This window comes from Rhipicephalus sanguineus, chromosome 2 (genome assembly GCF_013339695.2).
Source record: "Rhipicephalus sanguineus isolate Rsan-2018 chromosome 2, BIME_Rsan_1.4, whole genome shotgun sequence".
NCBI classification, from domain to species: domain Eukaryota; kingdom Metazoa; phylum Arthropoda; class Arachnida; order Ixodida; family Ixodidae; genus Rhipicephalus; species Rhipicephalus sanguineus.
In genome coordinates, this window is record NC_051177.1 from 122,140,621 (window position 1) to 122,160,708 (window position 20,088).

The following is a 20,088-nucleotide window of genomic DNA, read 5'->3' on the forward strand; positions in this document are numbered from 1 at the left end:
CTGTTTATTCTAATTATTTCTATCTCCATCAGGCGGTGCACAACTGAATCAAATAATCTTGTGCGAATAATGTAGGGCAAAAAATGACAGCCGACGCTCAACGCTCATACAAGAAATTTTCGCTGACCGAGAAATAATGCGCGCGGTGTAGGAAAAAATATTTGCGCTCACTGATATAAAGCAATGTCGCCTTGTCGCTGGCTCATAGTACCTGGCCAACGCGGTAGGTAGCAAAGCACGGCCCTACGGAAGACCACGTTTGGTCACCCGAGCATTGGGTGCCGACTCTTTCCCTATCATTTGCCGACCGTTGGCTGAACGTCTTCGGCCAACTAATAGCCAGCGTAATTGGTTGCCAATCAGGGCCCCACTTTGGGCCGCCATTGGTCGGCCGACAATACCGGTTGCCGAGCGCTGCCCATTTGTTTGCCAACCATCGGCCGTCGGCCAATTTCAGTTGGGTCTTTCTTTCTATCTCTTTCTCTCTCTTTGATTCTTTCTCTCTCTCTCTCTCTCCGTATTCGTTCTCTCGCCCACCAGATTTGTTGCATCCCTAACCGGACAAATCAGTGCACGTGTTCTGGGAGCGAAGCAGATGAAGAAGAGAACGAAGAGGAAGAAGGAGGGCGAAGACAGCGCGTGCCGCTCCATGATAATTTTTGTTCGTGACTAAAGGAGTTTCTTCGAGCTTAATTCCCGTCTTCCTTCCATTTATTTCTCTCGTCTTCTTTTTTTTCTATTTCTTTCTCTCTCCCTTTCTTTTTCTCCCTCTTTACTTGTTCACATCGGCTATCAGTGTTATTGAATCCGACGACAAAGAACAAACGACGACAAAGGATAGTTCTCGCCCTTAACAAGCCTGCACAGAGTTCTTCAATAAGGGGGGAGGGGGAGGCGAAGTTTCACTACAGCAGCAACAAATAAGGAAGCGGATTTGCTTTGAACGGTGATTAAACTGATGATTGCCGTAAAGAAAGGACAAATGCCGTTCTTCGATCACGATCATGCCAGGAATATTGTGAAAAATTATATCGCCGAAGCACAGTTGAGCGAAAGCACAGGCGTGCACACGAGGAGCAGTGGCGTATCCCCCCCCCCCCCCCCCCCGATGGGAAACCCTGCGCACGCCGATGAGCAAAAGTGATACGTACTGTGGCATTTCAATGGAAAAGTGCGGCCTTCGTGCAGAAAAACATGTTTTAATGTAAAAAAGACTGGCTCGATCAGCGCTAACTTGTGTAGCTGGCACTTCAGGAACAACGGAATTGGAGCAGTTCGCAAAGTGCTCCGGCAGTAGTTCTTTTTTCTTTCTTTGTTTCTTTCCCGCTAATGTAGCTGTTAGTGTTACTTGGAATCCCTGGTTCCATTCGAAGTCTTTCACTTACATATATATACACGTCAAATGAGCTTATGTCGTACAGATTTTCTGCAGCAGCTAAATCCTCAAATGCCGAACTCAGTTATGGAGATATTACATTGAAGTTCTTTGATTTGGTCCCAAATATTTGCTAGATGCGTCTTGGCATCTTTTGATGATACTTTGATGTGACCATCTGATAGAGCTGCTATGAGTCTCTCTGTGCTACTTTTAAAATGAGCGCGCTTGAGCACTTCAGCCTCTTTGACTTGAGTCGTTGCAAGCCCGCAAGTACCGCAAGTGCCAGAGTTGCATGAATAATAAGAAGCTTGATGAAAAAAGAATTTTTTGGGAAGAGGATTTTGAATCGGGAATAAAAATAATTGTAGCCTTACTGTTCAGTTGTCCTAGCGTGCAGAAATGTCAAATATAAATAAAAAATGACGTGATAGTCCTCGTTGCTCACGTTGCTCACATAATAATTTGTTCGAGCCATTCCGCGGTCAAGCCAAGGCGGGAACGCGGCCAGTCGTCGGCGTGTTTGCGGAGCGCTTAAACAAGAAGCATGCCGAAGGATTCAAGAAGAAACTGTGGTCCCGAAACTGCCAAAAGTTACGTGCTTTATCAAAAGCGCGAGATTACATTGGTAAGAATGCTTATTGTCCGAATATTTTAAGGAGGTTTAAATTCTCCGGCAGTTTTGTGTTGTGTGGTGTGCTATCAGGGGTTGTCATCGGTATTGGTAGAGAAACCGCTTGATGCGTTCAAGCAGTGTAATTTATTTTGTTACTTTGCCATTGCAGTTAGATAAGTCGGGAAAGCGTCATGATGGACGGCAGTTCGGCGACGTGCGTCCAATTTGTGAGTTGCGAGCTCTGCGACTATTCCATACGTCAGTGCATCTGCTGTACCGTTGACTTGTGAACTTGATTTCATGTATCCCGCAGTTTTGAAAACGGGAGTGGTCAGCCAAGCCAAAGGGTCTGCCTACATCGAAATGGGCAATACAAAAGTTGTTTGCTCAGTGTGAGTAGAGCTTTCCTTCTGCTTATTTGCCAAGGCCCAGACGATTTCGGCCATGCATCTGATACCAGCGCACTGTGAAAGGCGAGCAGCCGCTTCCTGCACAAAAACACACTCTGTCAACCGTCTGTCGTCGCTGATCTGTGTTCTAAGCTGCTCTTAAAACGTACTGCTAACACATGATGGTGGTGCTGCTCTAACTGCTCCAAAAAGAGAAATGCTGCTCCATATTGTAATTTTGAATATATAGCTAATTTCACGGCGCATTCCATAACCAGCCATCGTTTTAATTGTTAATTTCTTGCAATTTACATTAATTGCTTTCTGTGAAATACCGTTCATAACAAATATTAATATTTATGAAACGCTCCGGCGATGCTTTGAACTCTAGGAGTTGTATGGCATATTTTGCCATCTGCTCCTGAAACACCAATAGCTACTACAAACTACCATTTTTTTTACTGCTCCGAAAACACTCATGGCTGCTCCAAAGCACTATTTTTTCTGCTTCGAAATCTGCTCCAAAAAGTAAAATGTGGTTTCTATCACTGCTAACGTCTCGGACGGAAAATGTCGAGCGTGGCTTATTACCCTATTAACCTTTTGCAGTCTGAAACCTTTACCCACCTTCTGTCCATTCCGGTCCGAAATGAAAGATATCAAAGATCAAGTAAAAAAAAATTGGCAGATCCCACTCATTTGGGGAGTCGATGTCATGCGAAGCGGTAGGCGATTAGTGGCTTATACCGAATATCTTTATTGCTTTGAGTAAAGCGTTGTGAGTTGGGCCGACTTCTTTGTGCATTTTGAGTAGTTATGGATATATCGTGAGCAGGCACGTAGAGAACAATTTTTTTCGGGGCGGTGGGTAGGGAGCACTTGCTGAAGAGCAAAGCACGTATTTTGAGGAATGTACAGTAACTATTTGAGGAAGCAACTATCTTGGGGGGAGGGGCCTCTTAGAGCCCACGTGACTGCCATGCAGAACGCCTGGGTTCAATTGCGGCTCTGTTACTTTCAATCTTTCTGTCCCCCTCATATTTCCCTCAATGAAAATGCTGCCGAAGCCTGGCCCGCATTTTCTGGGAAACAACCTCCATAACGCGATCACGTAAAGATTTTCGAAAGTCTGTTCTCGCTGTACCTGGGTTGATACAATTTGTAAGTCACTTGTGGCTCATACCCGCATTTCATGGGCCGTGCCATATGGGTATGTGCCATATGTGACAGAAGGAAAGGGTTTCACGGCGTACGCGATAAGTATTTCATGCTCTTCATGTAATGACAACAGACCGCAAAGGGTTAAGGTGGCCCATGATGGCTGTGCCTCAGATAACACACAATGTGAATAGCTTTGGTTTAGTTACAGTTGCTCATACCTTTTTGTCTAGATATGGCCCCAGAGAAATTGCTCGCCGGAAAGACTTCACCTTCAAGGGCCAGATCAACTGCGAGTTCAGATTTGCACAGTACTCATGCCCGATTCGCCGTCAGCACCTGAACGACGGTGAAGCGCTCCACTACTCACAACTTTTGGAGAAAGCGCTGGCTCCAGTTGTGTGCCTGGTGAGCGGATTGTTTTCTAAGGCTTTTATATATTTTTTTCTGCAGCCAGCAGACCTTTCAACCCTTTGTAAAGAAGAAGAGCATGCCTGATAAAAAATAACATTGTTTCTGTGAGAAACTTTAACACAGTTTCGTGATTCAATATGGTCCATCTTGTCGATGCTGATCATATGAATAGAGAGATAAGGATGAATGAAAGCAGGGAAATTAGCCAAAACTGAGACAGGTGGCCCAGTCTTGACATTGGCAGTACTGGCGTAAATCATGGGCCCCCCTTGTGTTCAGGCTGAGGGACATCCCTTGCAACAGTGTGTGTGTGTGTGTGTGTGCGCGCGCGCTTGTGTTTGTGTGTGTGTGTGTGTGTGTGTGTGTGTGTGTGTGTGTGTGTGTGTGTGTGTGTGTGTGTGTGTGTGTGTGTGTGAGAGAGAGAGAGAGAGGGAGAAGGGTTGACAGTTACATATAACGCACTCTTTATAAGACCAGCTCTTAAATCTGAAGCCCTTCCAAAGCTCACAAACGAAGTCCGAAAGTGAAAGATACTTTTCGTTTCAAAAGGTGCTCTAGACCACAAGCTTTCTGAAATGCTACTGGTTGACGTGCCACAAAGCTTTGATTATGCTGGGCTTCAAAACGTAAAGTCAATAAAGAATCCCCAATCATCTGCCATCATTTATTTATATCGACAGTTTGGTAGAAGCCACTGACAAGGAAGTACGAATCTGGTTACTCAACTGTGATCGTGTTATTTTAAAAGATAATGTTCATTTTTTATTTTATTTCAAAGTGCAATTTTAATTTTTGTATCATTAGAAATAAGACACATTTATAAAAACAAAATGACCGCCATAGCAGGATGTGTCCCCCCTTGTGATTTTCCTGGATTTATGCCACTGGTGGGCAGCATAGTGGTATTCTCTGCTTAGTACCACAGACCTTGTTTGCTGCGTTACCAGCCATTCCAGTCAAGAAGAATGAATATGCATTGTTTGTTGCATGAAAGGCCCAACTGTAAGCGATACAGCATTGTTTGTTCACTCCGTGAAAGATGTGGTAGCGGGCACATTTTCATAGTAGGGTTTAGTCAACACAGCTAACGGTGGGTGAGGTCAGACGTGGGCCATTTCTGGAGTGTCAAATAATAATCTAGCTTGTTTAGGTGCTGCACTGAACAATTTCTTGGGAAAAGTATCGAAACAAAGCTTATTTCTTCATGTACTTTTCTAGCAGCATTGTTGGTGAGGTTGTTGTCAGAATGATGTGGCAAACCCCGAAACATGATGTCGTGTTGTTCGTGGGACCCATGATGAATAGCTGACAAAAGACACTGTAGTCTTAGGATGTTAGTGTCAAAATATCACCAGACTGTCACCCACGGTCTCAGAATATCACCCATTCTTAGGCCAATCCCCAGAATGCAGGAAACCCCAACCACATTAATGCTGCAGGGAATTGAGCAGCACACTCAGTCACACTGCATAGTGATATCTTTTTCTACACTTACACTTGCGACATGGTGATTGGCGAGAACGGCACATGTTGGACGCACCCCACGTTGTCGTCCTCTTCTTCTTTTCCCAAGCCAACGCATGGAAAGAAGTAGGCGCTGCTGGGCCCTCCGCCTAGTGACGAAGCCTTGAGGCCGCTGAGCAGTACTAAGAAATGAAGTTCAATGGACACTGTACCTTCACGCCTGTTGATCAACACTGTAAAGTGCTTCGGTGTGCGATGTAGTACCCTGAAGGGGCCATCGTATGGTGGTTGTAGTGGAGCACAGACTGCGTCGCGGCGTATGAAGATTTGTGTGCATTCACTGAGGTGCTGGCTGACAAACGTCTTCTGACGAGTCGGGCGAATAGGTGGACGAACAACGGAGTCCATCATTGCTCGAAGCCGACTTGGGTAGTTGGTGATTTCGATGGGGGCAGGTGATGACTTTGTACAAAAGAACACTCCGGGCATGCGGAGTGTTGTACCAAAAACAAGTTCTGCCATAGAGCACTGCATGTCGCTCTTAACTGCAGTCCGGAGGCCAAGGAGGACAAGAGGAAGTCGTTCCGTCCATGTTGTAGGACATAACTTGCCTATGAATGAAGAACGTGGCCGAGGAATTGAAGTACGTGGTGCGGTCGCATGTCAGGTTGCAGTTCCAGGTCACCACTTGTAGGGAATTGAGTAACACACTCAGTCACACTACTACATAGTAATATATTTTTCTGCTCTCACACTTGTGACAACATGGCGATTGGTGAGAACGGCACACTTTACGCACGCGCCACTTAGTCGTCCTCTTCTTTCTTTGAGCCGATGCACAGAAAGAAGTAGGCGCTACAATGCGTTGACATGTGAAGTGTGTTTAACATCTTTAGCCACTGTACTTTCTGTGCCTGATATTACGAGACTTGAAAAATTCTGGCAGGGTAACACTACTGTAATGGAGTTGAACTGCAACAAAAACATCTTCCATGAGACTTGATGAGGCATTTAAAGGAAGTGTTCTAAAGAGGACTTGCTTGTTTATGAAACTAAGGCATCATACTGTCGACCAGTGTTGTCAGCTACGCAGTTTCACAAGAAATGTCTGACAATTGTTTTGTGTTGGTGCTCCTTCCTAAAGTCACATTGTGCAGCTAAGTGTTGAATGTGCGGGGTATCGATCCCCGTACCTCTCGTGATGTGAGCGTCAGCCACAGCAAACACTTTAGGGGGAGCGCGGTCGTCGAGGTCAGGGCACGCAGTCGATAGTGTAAGTTCAACATGTGCACAGTCTGCGAGGGCCTGATCGGTGGAAAGGAAATCTCATTCCAGGAGGATCGGGGAAGTACAACAAACTTGACGGCATACTTGACATTTTGAATAACAAGAGTTGTGAATAACAAGAGCTGTGAGTCGTAGGCTTGATATGATGCAAAGTCGTCGTACGCAGGGCAAGATTGGTAAGCGGCGTGGTTACTTTTCCCAAATTGCTGCACAGTTTTTCACTAATTACAGAAATGATGCCTCCTGTGTCGACAAGTGCATGTACAGCGATGCCTTCTACTAATAGATGATTTTTTTGTTGGTAGGGTGAAAATGAGGCCAGAGTTCAATGGCAACGCAATTCTAAAGATATTTATCTGGGCAGAGAAGTGAGCGAGTTTCGTTTCTTCATTTGTGACACTAGATCATGGCTTTCTGGTGGGCTCACAAATAATGATAGAGTCAATGACCAAATTTTATGATGGGCTTTGATAATTTGGAAACCTTCGCAGCATTTCCACATAGCCCACAGAGCCAGCATATAAGTCCATCTGAAATTGTTGACGCTGTAACTCATTGCCACATCGGACATTGTGACGTGATCACAGGTCTCAAATGGCCACCACAGCTGCCATGTTTATCAATTTGTGACCTCAATCCAGCGCTCTTGTGCACAAATTCGCTTTTTTGCCATTTGGAGTTCCCTTAAAGTCGGCTTCACTGCAATTCGGGGCTGTTATGCGGTCAAGCACATGGCAGTATTACAGTGAAGCATAACAACTACTGAAATAAGCCACTGTCATGGGACATAGTGTGTGTTCCTTAATAAGGGCAGTGGCAGTTGTTCAGAGTCATTTCAGACGTGAGAGCAGCAATCTTGAGCCCTTTGGGTGCAGTCAAAAGGCATGCATTCGTTGCTTCGAACTACCAGATTTTTTGGATGATTTTATGGTCTTTAAGTCCATAAATTGACGTTAACTGTAGTCGCCTCGCTGGTCATTCTGCACCCTTGCTTGCTGTTTGTTATTATTTAGGGCTTTGGAATTCAAAGTTTTAACATGACACTTAGATTACTTTTTCTTTCCTTTGTTTGACAGCACAAGTTCCCAAAATCAACGGTTGACGTGTTTGTCCTTGTGATTGAAAATGACGGTGGAGGTAAGGACCCAGCAATGAGGCCAGGGGTGGAATCTGGTATACATTCAGCCTTTGTTTGTTTTTCAGTTGTTTAGTTCCCACTCAAGCGACGACAGCTGGCTTCTGGTCAAGTGCGTCAGCTGAAACCAAACAAAGACCAAATATGTACATGATAATGCCCAGAGTTATGTAGCGCTCCCAACGAGTGTTATAGATGAAACCACATATATAAAACCCACATTATATTGAATTGTTCTGTATATAGAACAGTTGTAAAATTCCCTTGAGTAAATTTCTTTATACAGGGTCTGTTTGTAAAGGAATGAGACAAGGTCTGGTAAAAAGAATTTATTGATCCAATCAGTGCATATTACATTAGGACTGATGCAGCCCTAATGCGACCCCGGCAGACTTCGTCCTGTTCCCATATCTTAAGAGAAGTCAGAAAGGTCACCGTTTTGATGGTGTTCCCACCTTTCAACGGGCTGTCACGGAGTCTCTGAAAGAGGTCATGGCAGCCGACTTTCAGGGATCCTTTGCAGTGTGGGAATTGCGTTGTAATCGGTGTCTTGGCGCCTGAGAAAACAATTTTGAGGAATTTAAGTAATGTTTACTGATCAGTTCTTTTTGCCAGACCTAGTCTCAATACTTTATAGGCAAAACTTGTATAAAATATTTTATATATGGAATAACCTCTATATAAGACTTCATTATGATCCCCTTCAGATTCAATATATTCATGTTCAACTGTATTTGAAGGCGTTGTGGCCTCAAGTTAACTTGCACTACCTTCTCCCTCTCCATGCAGCCCTGGCTTGTGCAATAACAACAGCTGGACTTGCCCTGGCAGACGCTGGTATCGACATGTACGATGTTGTTGTGGGCTGCAGCTTGGTGAGTAGTTTTACTTGCTCTACTTTACTTTGCAGTTGTTTTCTTGTTGTGTTTGGGCTTCATACTCGAAAGAGACAATAAAGGGAAAACGATTTCTTTTGTATTAGTAGGTAACCCATAAAAAGCCATAAAAAGTGAAAAAATAAAATACAGGTGGTGACGCCACCGCGAAGTTCCCACACCAGCTCAACGTGACGTCATAGACTTCATTGGTGTTTGCTATGGCCTGCTTATTTTTTTATCAGTAAAAAGGAATGACATCGTGTTCCAAGAGAGCTAGTGTCATAGCTAGTGTCAGGAAGTCTTATTGAGCCAAATTGGCCAGCATACAAAAAATCTTTAAAGTTCGTGATTTGAAATTCTATACAATGTAGTCATATGAATACAGAGCTGAAACATGGTGATGCTGCACATAAACGGCCAACGAACAAAATAGATGTTTGAGCCACCAGAACAGCGCTCTGTAGATATTGAGAGAGAGAATCACACTTTATTTTACGACCAGAGGTGGGTGATTTCCTTATTTTATATATATATTGAAACAACACTTAATTCATTTGGGTGTCTATAGATGTGCTTACCTAAAATTTTGGGGAATTAGTGCACGCAAACTGAGTGTGGTACACATTTCCACTGCTAGATGTATCTATACTCCATCTCACCACTACCGTTTGGCACTACCAAAGCTACGGGGGGCAAGCAAGCCACATGCTCGCGCAGCAGAACATACTTCCTGATATAATTACCTTACAATGGGTCTTTTTCGGGTAGGTAGTCTGCGCATGTGCGCCGGCGTTCACGAGGCACTCGCCCGTGATTTTTGGTGGCCAAAGCGCGACAGCAGGTGCGGCTCAAGCGACATCTGGGCACAAAGTTGCAAATCTTTCTCCCCAAGAAGGGCACGAATCCAGGACTCGGAGATTTCCTACCAACGTGCGGCGGACAATTTCGGAGGCCCATGGCCACCAGTTTTGATTTCGACAATCTCCACTGGAGGCGCTGTTTGGACACGGGAAAGGCCCATTGGCAGAGTTGAAACATTTACACTTGTTTGGCGCGTGTTACGTCACATCGATGCGTGATATATTTATTCTTCTTCATATTTACTTCATATGCCTTTAACTGCTGTATGAGTAACCGCTGGTAACTGTGGTTACAAATCATCATGTCAGCGCCCATGCAGACACGACCGTCCACTTCGATCCGAACTTGCGCTTGGTACTCGCCCACTGCTCTGACGGCAACAAATAAATGGTGAAATGAGCTATTGCATTGTGCATTGTCACGCTGAGGGCAAAGCATCAGGTACATTTTGCCGTTATTTGCAAGATGAACTGTTTGTTTATCCACACCTAATACGCTGAGAATTTTATAACGGTTCTTGGAAACGATGCGATATAGTCACGAATACATTGCTGTTGAAGTGCCAACACATTAATCTAAAGCGAACACAAGCGTCAGTTTGTAACTTACAGATCACAGAGCACACAATGACAGCTTGATAAATTCGAGGCGGAGGGCACCAGCTACGATGTGTGCAGCCATGTTCTTTTTTTTTTTTTTTTTTGGCGATGCCGGTTGTTCGATTTACTCACCTGAAGCATGCGTGCATACGCCAGGGAGACGCCGAGCAGACGCAACATGGATGAATACATGTGGAGAGGCTAATTGCCCTTCCTGTTGGCTAAGGGGCCCTGTAGCCTTCCCAGTGTTGGAAGGAACTTCTGAGATGGAGTATAGCAGTATGCTTTGAGGTTCAGTGTGCTGAACAACTTGCATCTGGGAAGAAATACTTTTTTGCAAAGTGAAATCCGCAAACAGGGTATCTGTGCTGAAGCCAACATTTCGACAAGTGGACTTGTCTTCTTCAAGGCTTGAACTGATTTCCTTAGCGCTTGTGTGTATTATGTATATGCTTCGTACCTTCTCCTGCAATCCAAACAAAGGAGGAAGAGAGTGCACCTGCGAAAGCGAGGATGGGGGTGAGGGAGAGGCTGCCGTGACAAACCGGGTGAGTCTAAAGGAAAGAGGTATTCTGTGAAGAATGAAATAGAAAAGAAATAAAAAGGGGGAAAACGGTGGGGGAGGGGGAGAGGGGTACACATTTCGCTGAATTATGGTTGTCAGACAAAGCATCATTTAACAACGGCTCCTAGAAGAAGGGCTTAACTCTCATTGGTTTTCGTTGTGTATGTACCATATCAGATGGATTCAAGAGCCCCCTTAGAAATGTTTATACCTGCTGGCTGAAGTGTATTGAACCTGTGAATAAGGTATGACTGTATATTTTCTGTCTCATGGGGACCGGAAGTTTGCCTTAAGTAGTATGTAAATTTTCAGATTGTCAAAGTTGTGGCCGGCTACATTAAAATGCTGTGTCACTGCTTTTGGTAATTTCTTCTCTCCCCCACCCTCTCCCAGTATTTCTTTTCTTTTTTCTTTCCTTTCTTTCTCCATCGAATACCTCTTTCCTTTTGACTCACCCAATTTGTAACAGCGACCTCTCCCCCATCCCCGCTTTCGCAGTTGGCCTCTCTTCCTCCTTTGTTTGGATTAGAGGAGAGGATGCGAAGCATATACACACAAGTGCTAAGGCAATCAGTTCCAGCCTTGAAGAAGACAAGTCCACTTATCGAAACATCGGCTCGAGCACACACCCCCTGTTTACAGACTTTTCATCCCAAGCTTCCATCTTCTGTTTTCTGCCGTTTTTCGTTCTGTGAAGTGTTTGTAACACAATGTTTCACTGATATTGTGCATTTCTTAGCAACCAATATGACAAACTGCAAATAGCAAAGGATTTGCTTCAAGTTTAGTATTAAATTTGGCAAGGCTGCGGCAGAAACTCGTAGTATGCTATAGGACACTATTGGAGTCATCAGCATGACCGAAACTAGGACATTTTTATGGCTTAAACGCCTCAAAGAGTGTCGAATGTGTGTTGACAATGATGAACGTTCTGGACCCCTGTCAATAGCACAACCCCTGAAATAGAAGTTTCTAAAGCTATCCTTGGAAATCGCAGGCTAACATTAAAGAACGTCTGCAACATTGTAGGACTATCGTAAGGCACAATTCAGCGAATTTTGTTGGATGTTTTGAACATGAGATGCGTTTCTGCAAAAATTCATGCCAGGACTGCTCACTGATGAACAGAAGCTGCACCGTGTTTCTACCTGTAAGAACTGAAGCAACAAGTCAGCAACAATCCCACATTTCTCTCCAGCGTAACAAGCAGGGATGAGATGTGGGTTTTTGACTGCGTTTCTGAAACCAAACAGTAGTCGTCACAGTAGAAGTCTCCAAATTCCTCGCAGCCGAAAAAGGCATGCCAAGTTTGTGGCAATGTGATGTACATGCCGATAGTTTTTCTTTTTTACCCACGTGGAATTGTTCACAAGGAGTTCGTGCCTCTATAACGGACTGTGGACAGCAAGCTTTATTGTGAAGTTTTGAGGCACTTAAGAGAGAGCATTTCTTGCAAACATCCGGAGCAGTGGAAGAGAAACAGCTGGCTTCCTTGTCACTATGACGCGCTCTCTCACACATTACTTGTGGTTCGGCTGTTTCTGACTTCCAAACAAATCACAGTGCTTCTGTATCCACCTATTCACCTGTCATCACCCCTTGCGAATGTTTCTTGTTCCCAAAGTTGAAGTTGGAGCTAAAAGTACATTGCTTTGACACTGTTGAAGAGATTAGTCAGAATCACAGGGTCGCCAGTAGACTTCCACAAATGCATGGATTCGTGGCAGAAATGCCGGGATTGGTGCGTACTGTACATGCTCAAGAGGACTGCTTTGAAGGAGGCAGTGCTGATTAGGTCTTATGGTGAACATATTTATTTTTAAGTGCGAATGCACTTTATAAGCGACCCTGAATCCGCCGTCATCCGCGCTCCTCCTCCTCCCCCTAGCAACGGCGCGAGGAGGAGCGTCTGTAGCAACGGCGCAGCGACGTCACACCCCACGTGACTGCGCGCGCTCCGCCCCCTCACCGCGGTTTGCGCGGGCGCGCGCCGCTCCCCGCACCGCTCTTCTAGGTGGCATTGGGTGCAGTGCTTCGCCGCTCCTTCTCTCGCCGTTCGCTCTCTCTCCTCCCTGCGCCCCACTCTGCCGTCCGCTGGCTGGGCACCTCTCAAGAAGAAATGTGTGCTCGAGACGCCGCTGTGAAACGCCAACGGCGACCACAAGGCTGATATTATGGCCGTCAGGTACAATGACAACACAAACAGGTGCTGATGAATGTGTAAATAAATGGTTACGGTACAAATCCTCGTCTCGTCATTAATTTACGCCATTAAAATTACTGCGCCGTGTACTCTCGGCGCAAGAAATGCATTCGCATTTCCTCACGATTTCCTTCGGGGAGGTGGAGGCATTTTTTTACGACTGGATTCCCAGAGTTTATGGATAGCACCTCATACATGCCTGGCACTGCAAAGGAGGAAATTTTTCTTCATTTCTTCAACTCAGTAGAATTTGCACATTTTCTCTCCCTTTAAGTGATCCACCGTGGTAGTGTAGCAGCTACCTTATTGCACTGCTAAATTCGAGCATGAGGGTTTGATTCTCAGCCACGGTGGCATCATCTAAATGGGAGGAGAATATTCCCATGCTCTTAGATTTGTGTACACACTAAAGACTCTAGGGGGTCGAAATTAATTCGAAGTTCCCCATTATGGTGTCGTGCCTCATAATCTTGTGATCTTGGCACGTTAGACTCCAGAATATTGTTTTTAATTTTAATTCTTTGCTGACAAGCACTATGTATCAAAACTGCATTAGAAAAATAGGTCATTATAACGAGAGAAAAAATACACGCATTGTAATGGAAGCAATACACGGAAATGGGGAAAAATGTTTGTTGCGTAGCGAACTTCACTATATTGAGGTTTGTCTGTAATTTGCAATCTGTTGCCCGGCCATTTATTTAACCAGATACTATTACAGAATGGGATATTAATACCTTTTAAAACACACCTTGTTGTGTTTTTGTAAGTGCCATTTTCTGTAAATGCTTTCAACTAAGGAACTATGTAGTGACGCTTCACTGTGCTGTTCATAATTGGGCCTTTCCTTCCTATATATGGGTTGCAGTCATATTAGTGCTTGTTAGAGTATTCTCACTGCATATGCTGCAGTGCATTTAACACAATAAACAGTGAGAATGGTTCTTGAAGTTTGCACGCCTTTAGGTCTCCTTGCAGCTGGTTTTTGTGAAGGTGCTCTTTACAGTTGTCTGCCTGTCTTGACTTGTAATCAGAGGTTTTTGACAGAGTGTTCACTGGTGCCATATGGCTCCATATTTACCTAATTTGTTTATTGGAGAACCGAGCCTGGCATCTAAGTTGGGTCAAAATGGCTCAGCCAAGTTATTTTTTTTATGGCCGCAGCGTCAAGATGGTGGCACGTGCCTGATTGATCCCACTTACAATGAGGAGGTGGCTCCTCTGGTGAGTTACATCCAATTTTTAGTTAGAACTTTGGTGTGTGTACATACAGTGGAAACCCGATTATACGACCTTGAGGGTACCACACAAAAACATCGTATAATCCAGGCGTTGTGTAATTGAAAGACTAAGAATATATAGGCAGTGACGCTCAGTCTTTTCCGAAAAATGAGCGCAGACTGCCTGAATAAGCCTGCGGCATGAACTTGCGCTGTTCCAAGGAAGGTATATTCAATTTATTTTTTAGAAATGACACCCAAGCATTTAATTGGAAAGGTAGGGAGTGAATCATTATTCTCACCTTTAACCCTTTATATTCCACAGCCAATCTAGTTGCGTAAGTAAATATTTTTTTTGTGTATATGCAATAACAATATATACGAAAGTGAGAATAAACCAAAAATCTGGAAAATTTAGCATTAGTTCTAGAAGAAAACGTGTCCACATATGAGGACGCTGGGAACCACCAGTTACACTAGGTCCATCATACTTCTTCATCGTAGATGGAAACTTTGGTTCCCGACAGCTCTGTTTCAATGCATTAATCATTATCATCATCATTTACCATAGTAAACGCCTTCGTCATCAGTTCAATGCATTCATCATTATTAGCATCATCATCATCATAAACTTTCACGTGGCCACCTGCTAATGGCTCTAATTCAACACTTCCATCATTATCGTTTATTGTCGCCATTATCAATGCGTTAATCCTCATGTTCAACAATTTCATCATCACCATCACTGTCGCCATTCCAGGCCCATTTTCTTGCCCACAGCTCTACTTCAACATGTTCGTCATCATCTTTATCATCGTTCATCATCATTAACAGTGCGTTCATGACTATGTTCAAACTGAATGCTTTCATCATCAGTAGTAGCATTGTTCAAGAAGGCTTTGCTTGTAAGTGGTTCTGCTTCAACGCTGTATAATTATCGATGCTCACCAAATCTGCACATTCGCTTCCGCTAGTCAGCTCGAAAATTATGGCAATTATGTCTTCATCACTTAATCCATGTCCCGAATAAAGCAAATAAATTCTAACTATAACTTCTAAAAGGCATATTTAGCTATATTACTGATAATGTTTTGTGCATAGCTGCACGGCAACTGAAGCGGGTCCTACTACCATGTGGCATTCTATCGGCTTCTTACACGAACTCGGTATGACACCGCAGCGACAACACAACTTACAAAACTTTGGTCACTGACAATGCAACAAACTCCCACAAAAACAAGATAAACCCTTCCTTTTCTCGAGTAAAGCCAAATAATTTAAAAACTCTTACAAATTTAGAGTGAACTTGGAAAAAAAATGCAGGCATGCACCTCTATAGGTAACTTGAAAAGAATGCCATTGTTCTGTGCGCACTTACCGCTGTTTGTTCGCAGAAGTGGACAGTATATGGATGTTTTTATAAAATGCTGAAGTAATGCCAACACCTCAAATCGATTTTTAAGACAATGCATTGGCTAGTCTTATCCCACTTCACTGATATGTTTTTTTCTACATATGTGGACGCTGGGTACAAAGGGTTAAAGAAAATCTAATCAAATGCGCGCCATCTTTCCAATAAAACTAGTACGTAGTCCAAAATTTGCCAGCTTGTTAGAATCGAGCTCAAAACCAAAATCGCATTGGCAACAGCCTCCCATCAGACAGGTCAGATACGGTGTTATCACCATCACAAAAAAGGCGATGAAGCACATCTTGTTGCAAGTATGTTGCCTTAGTTGTAAGTGCACAACTGCGACCTGTGTGCATAGTGTCTGTTTCCAATGAAGTGCAACTGCTGGTGTTGCACTTTCATTACAAAAGTTCACATCAAGGAAAAGGAATTTCTGTAGGCTGAATTTTTGCATGCTCCAGTCCTGTGACAGCAGTGAAAACAAAGGCAGATCTTAAGCTGCATATCAGCTGGGAAAAATTTCTGCGGACCAAAAACAGGAAAATATCCAGACTTGAAAGACTAAAATTTAAAAACAGTGCTAGGGCGGGATACAGAAAAGAGGTGACAAGATAGGGCACCCTGTCTTGGTGCCTCTTTTCTGTGCGCTGTTATCAAATATCAGTATGTACCAACAAGCCAGGAAAACTGGATCACAGAAGTAAATGAACTGACAGGAGAATAAATTTTCCGTTCTATGATGTTAGCTTGCACTTGTCTGTCTCTTCCTCTCTCCTTTTCTAATCGTCGATATAGGGACACACCAGTTATATATTACGAAGCCCGTATTACATTCAGGTACACTTTTATTTTGAAGCTGCGAAAATTGGGAGGAGCTTTAGATTCAAATAAATACGGCATTTTTTTTTTCTCGGACGATGCCAGATAGGTGTTGTACAAGCCAGACTCGGTGTCAAATTGCGTTGTATAATCAAGGCTTTCATTGCATTATTTCTGTGGGGTTGTTGCTGGGACCACACCGAATTGTCGTAAAATGCGGGTCGTCACATGATAGCGGGCCGTAAAGTAGACGTTCCAGCGTACCAGTAAACCAAATGGGGAACCCTAACTGTGCTAACACTAGGCAGGGATAAAAGAAACAAATGTGATAACATGGCCAACACTGCCAGCTGAATTATTTCAAGGACAAAGCTAAGAATAATTACAGTAGAACCTCGTTGATACGTTCCCACTTAGTACGATTTCCCGGCTCCTACGGTCGAAATCGCAAAAATTAAAAATAACCCAATACAGCTGTGTGTAATACGTTACGGTTAATACGTTCCTGGAAAATACGATTATTCGGCAGCAACGTTCAGCACCGCGGAAAACTGCGGTCGTATGATACGTTTTGTACTCAGAAACTCTTATTCAGGCGCGCAAAAAGGGCCCTCTCGTGTACTTGTGAACCGCGAAGTGGCAGACAGCCGCCGCGCGGCGACGGCAGCTTCTCTGCAGTGCCTTTCCCCCTCCGCGCTTTCTCTGCTTTGCACAATTGTCCCCTCCTCGTCTCTTCCGAATTGCTCGATCGTCCCCTCCGTGTCTTCTCCGAATTGCCCGATTGCCGCTCTCTGTCAACCACACACCGACCCGAAGGCAGGCGGCGACGCTGGCCGTCAAAATCTTGAAACGGCTTGCCGCGGAAACGCACATGCCGCCGCCGCATCGCCACCGCTGCACAACACGCCGCAACCCGTAACCATAGAACGCCGCCATTGTGCCTAGTGAATATGGCCGATAATTTCCCCCACACTTTTCTCCCGGAGCGCATTCGTTTTTGGGTTGCTGCGCCCGGCGCAATTCCAGTTGGCGTACCTTTCTCTGGCTGGGCAATTCTGCCTACCAGCGGGTTGTCAGAAGCTGCCAGAAAAGATTTGTTCTGGAAGATATCTGGAAAGGTTTTGGTTATCACACGCCAAAACGAGACGATGCGCGCTTGCCGCCATCTTTTTGAAGACTCGGCAGATTAAAGTGCGGGTGCATGGGGACTTCACCTTCGGTTGCCATTACGCCGGGCGTTATCTTTTAAAGCCCGTTCCGCCGTGCGAGATGGTGCGATTACGAGTGGAGGCGAACATAGCACAGGTCTGAAGTTAAGACAGAACGCAAACTGATCAGCACGAGGATGCGACGTAGTACGCGATTGCCGCGAACAGCTGTCGCTTTCGGGGACGCTTATCACTTTTGCGAGATTTCGCATATCGTGTTGTACCACGATTGTTACGTGCACTGCGAAGAGTTGAGCTTGTTAAGCCTTTAGCGGGGTGGATTTTTCTTCACGGATGGGGCAAGTCACGCGTGATCTTGCGAACCTACGTTATCGTACCTCAAATGCGTATGCTCGAGAATATCACTTCTGCTCTTCGGCAAACCTAGCCCCATATTTCCAAGCGGCAATGCAGAAAGAACAGACGCTCATGCGGCGCAAAGTTTCGTCTGTTGACACGGCGGTAGCGTTTCTTTACGTTTACGCTGGTTGTCACAGAGTTCGATTTTGCAATATTCAGGTTGTCTCGGGATTTCAATACACGTGACCACGACTTTATTTTCGGTCACGACCGGAACTAGCTGGCTGACCTCTGGCTGCCAGCGAGGTGCCAAGAGCTCGAAAATCGAAGAGTCCCTCCATGTCTTTTGAGAAATAAACGTTTTTTGCCCTTGCACCCCAATATGGCCTTGTCAGCCTCAATTTTTACTGGATTCGGATCGTTCGTTTTCCCGGATCATACGTTTGTTTTCTGCGTTTTTTTTTTCGGAAACGTATCAACGAGGTTCTACTGTATATGTTTTTAATTGCACACGCAGAGTGATGCATTGCCAGTCACACCCCCACAGTCGTTAGTCCCATGTGCACAGGGTGTCCTTGGCTCTTGACTATCAGTGTTATGGTTTGATGTGTGTTGAACACAAATCTATTTAAAGAACCTATACAGCACTCAGTCAAAAAATTCTTCTCATAAATGGAAGAAAACATACAGGAAAGCCTCAGTGGTTTGACTTTGTTCACATTCGTTATTCTTACTATTTCATGTGCATAGATCATGTCTAAAATAGTTCGCCATGCACCTTTGGTGTCTGAAACTGGTACTGTATTTATTACTTTATTGTAACGTGAAGGGCGACTTTTCATTGTGTTCACAAGGATAAAGCCGGCAATGTATCACAAGGCTCTATGGCTAAAAAGCATTGCCTTTATTGGTGAAATACCACAACTGAAGAAGTCCACTTTTTGAACAGCCAAATCGCTTCACTGGTCTTCACCAGAAGCTGAGCGCTTGGCAAAATTTTCCTCGTTACTGTCTACTTCCGAGATATCATCTTCAGTTCCATCGCATACCTGCCAAGTCTCTCGATTGGCCTGGAGGACTCCCAAATTTGGGCAATCCTCCCGACTGTACGGGCGCAGTAATAGTATATCTCTAGAAACAGCCCTAACCTCACTACACAAAGAAAATAAATACAACAAAGGAGAGCAGTTCTAAGATTTTCGGGCCTTGGTCTATCGTGTGTCGGATGCTTGTTAGGTCACTTTCGCTGCACTACAGTGCTGTCGTGCGGAAAAGCATACAAAGGTTGGGAAGGGGCTACTAGCTGTCGAAGGAACACAGCGCACCATGTCCATTAATTACACATGCGTGCACATGCTGTATAATTACAAGTTCGAATAGGATCGCTGACATCTGAGAACTTCACTGGTGATCATTCATAACCGTCGATGACATTGCTGTGGCCCTAAGAAACACATAAAGACGTACGCCAGTTTTATCTTTAATTTAGCTGAAGTTCCTGTAATCAGCAGTGGTACAAGTGGCTGTTAGCTGTGGCCTGTAACACTAGCTTTTTTTGTTTTTTCCACATTACAGGAAGCAAAGGATGACCTCAGTTTTGGTCGTATGACTCTGGGATTCATGCCTGCACTCCAGCAAGTCAGTGCTTTAGTGCAGGATGGTGAACTTGATGCTGCCTCCGTAGTATCGGTAAGTGTAGTATCATCCAGCAATTCGACGATGTTGTTCTGTCTTCTGAACAGCATCCTCTGCTCAGTGTTGCTCCCTTGTCACCACCAGGTTTACAGCAAAGTGAAAATATTATGCGAGCATTTTATAAAAATATTAAAGCTAGTTCTCATAGGTATTTCGAACTAAGTTGTTTTCTTTTTTCTTGCACTTGGTGCAAGCCTTACAAGTGGATTAATGCAATTCCTGTACAGGCTAAATTCAAGGCTCTGTTATTGAGTGTTCTACGCAGTGCACCCACTGATCCCTCACAAAAGTAATTTTCCTCTCTTTTGAAGCTGACGGACGTAAACGTTATAAGTAAGCTAAGCAGTGCTGGCACTTCATTTCGTTTCTTCATTTGCTTCCCATTCTAGGGTTTCCAGATTCAGACCTTTACAGGTCTGCAAAATGGAATCTTAGACAAATTAGTTGATACCCTTTTCATAAGTCAAAGCCCTAAAGTGGAAAATTCACCA

At 44.3% G+C, this 20,088-nt stretch overlaps 1 protein-coding gene across 1 annotated transcript in view; it reads left to right on the forward strand.

Annotated features, from left to right (window-relative positions):
- The first annotated feature begins 1,871 nt into the window (after positions 1 to 1,871).
- LOC119383609 (exosome complex component MTR3) overlaps positions 1,872 to 20,088 on the forward strand; it is a 31,084-nt gene continuing 12,867 nt past the window's right edge. Inside the window, exons 1-8 of the mRNA XM_037651859.2 lie at positions 1,872 to 2,003; positions 2,161 to 2,218; positions 2,305 to 2,383; positions 3,772 to 3,946; positions 7,780 to 7,840; positions 8,628 to 8,713; positions 14,109 to 14,168; positions 19,478 to 19,591. Coding sequence (XP_037507787.1) covers positions 1,923 to 2,003; positions 2,161 to 2,218; positions 2,305 to 2,383; positions 3,772 to 3,946; positions 7,780 to 7,840; positions 8,628 to 8,713; positions 14,109 to 14,168; positions 19,478 to 19,591 — 714 coding nt within the window. The 5' untranslated portion in view covers positions 1,872 to 1,922. The remainder of the gene's footprint in view (positions 2,004 to 2,160; positions 2,219 to 2,304; positions 2,384 to 3,771; positions 3,947 to 7,779; positions 7,841 to 8,627; positions 8,714 to 14,108; positions 14,169 to 19,477; positions 19,592 to 20,088) is intronic.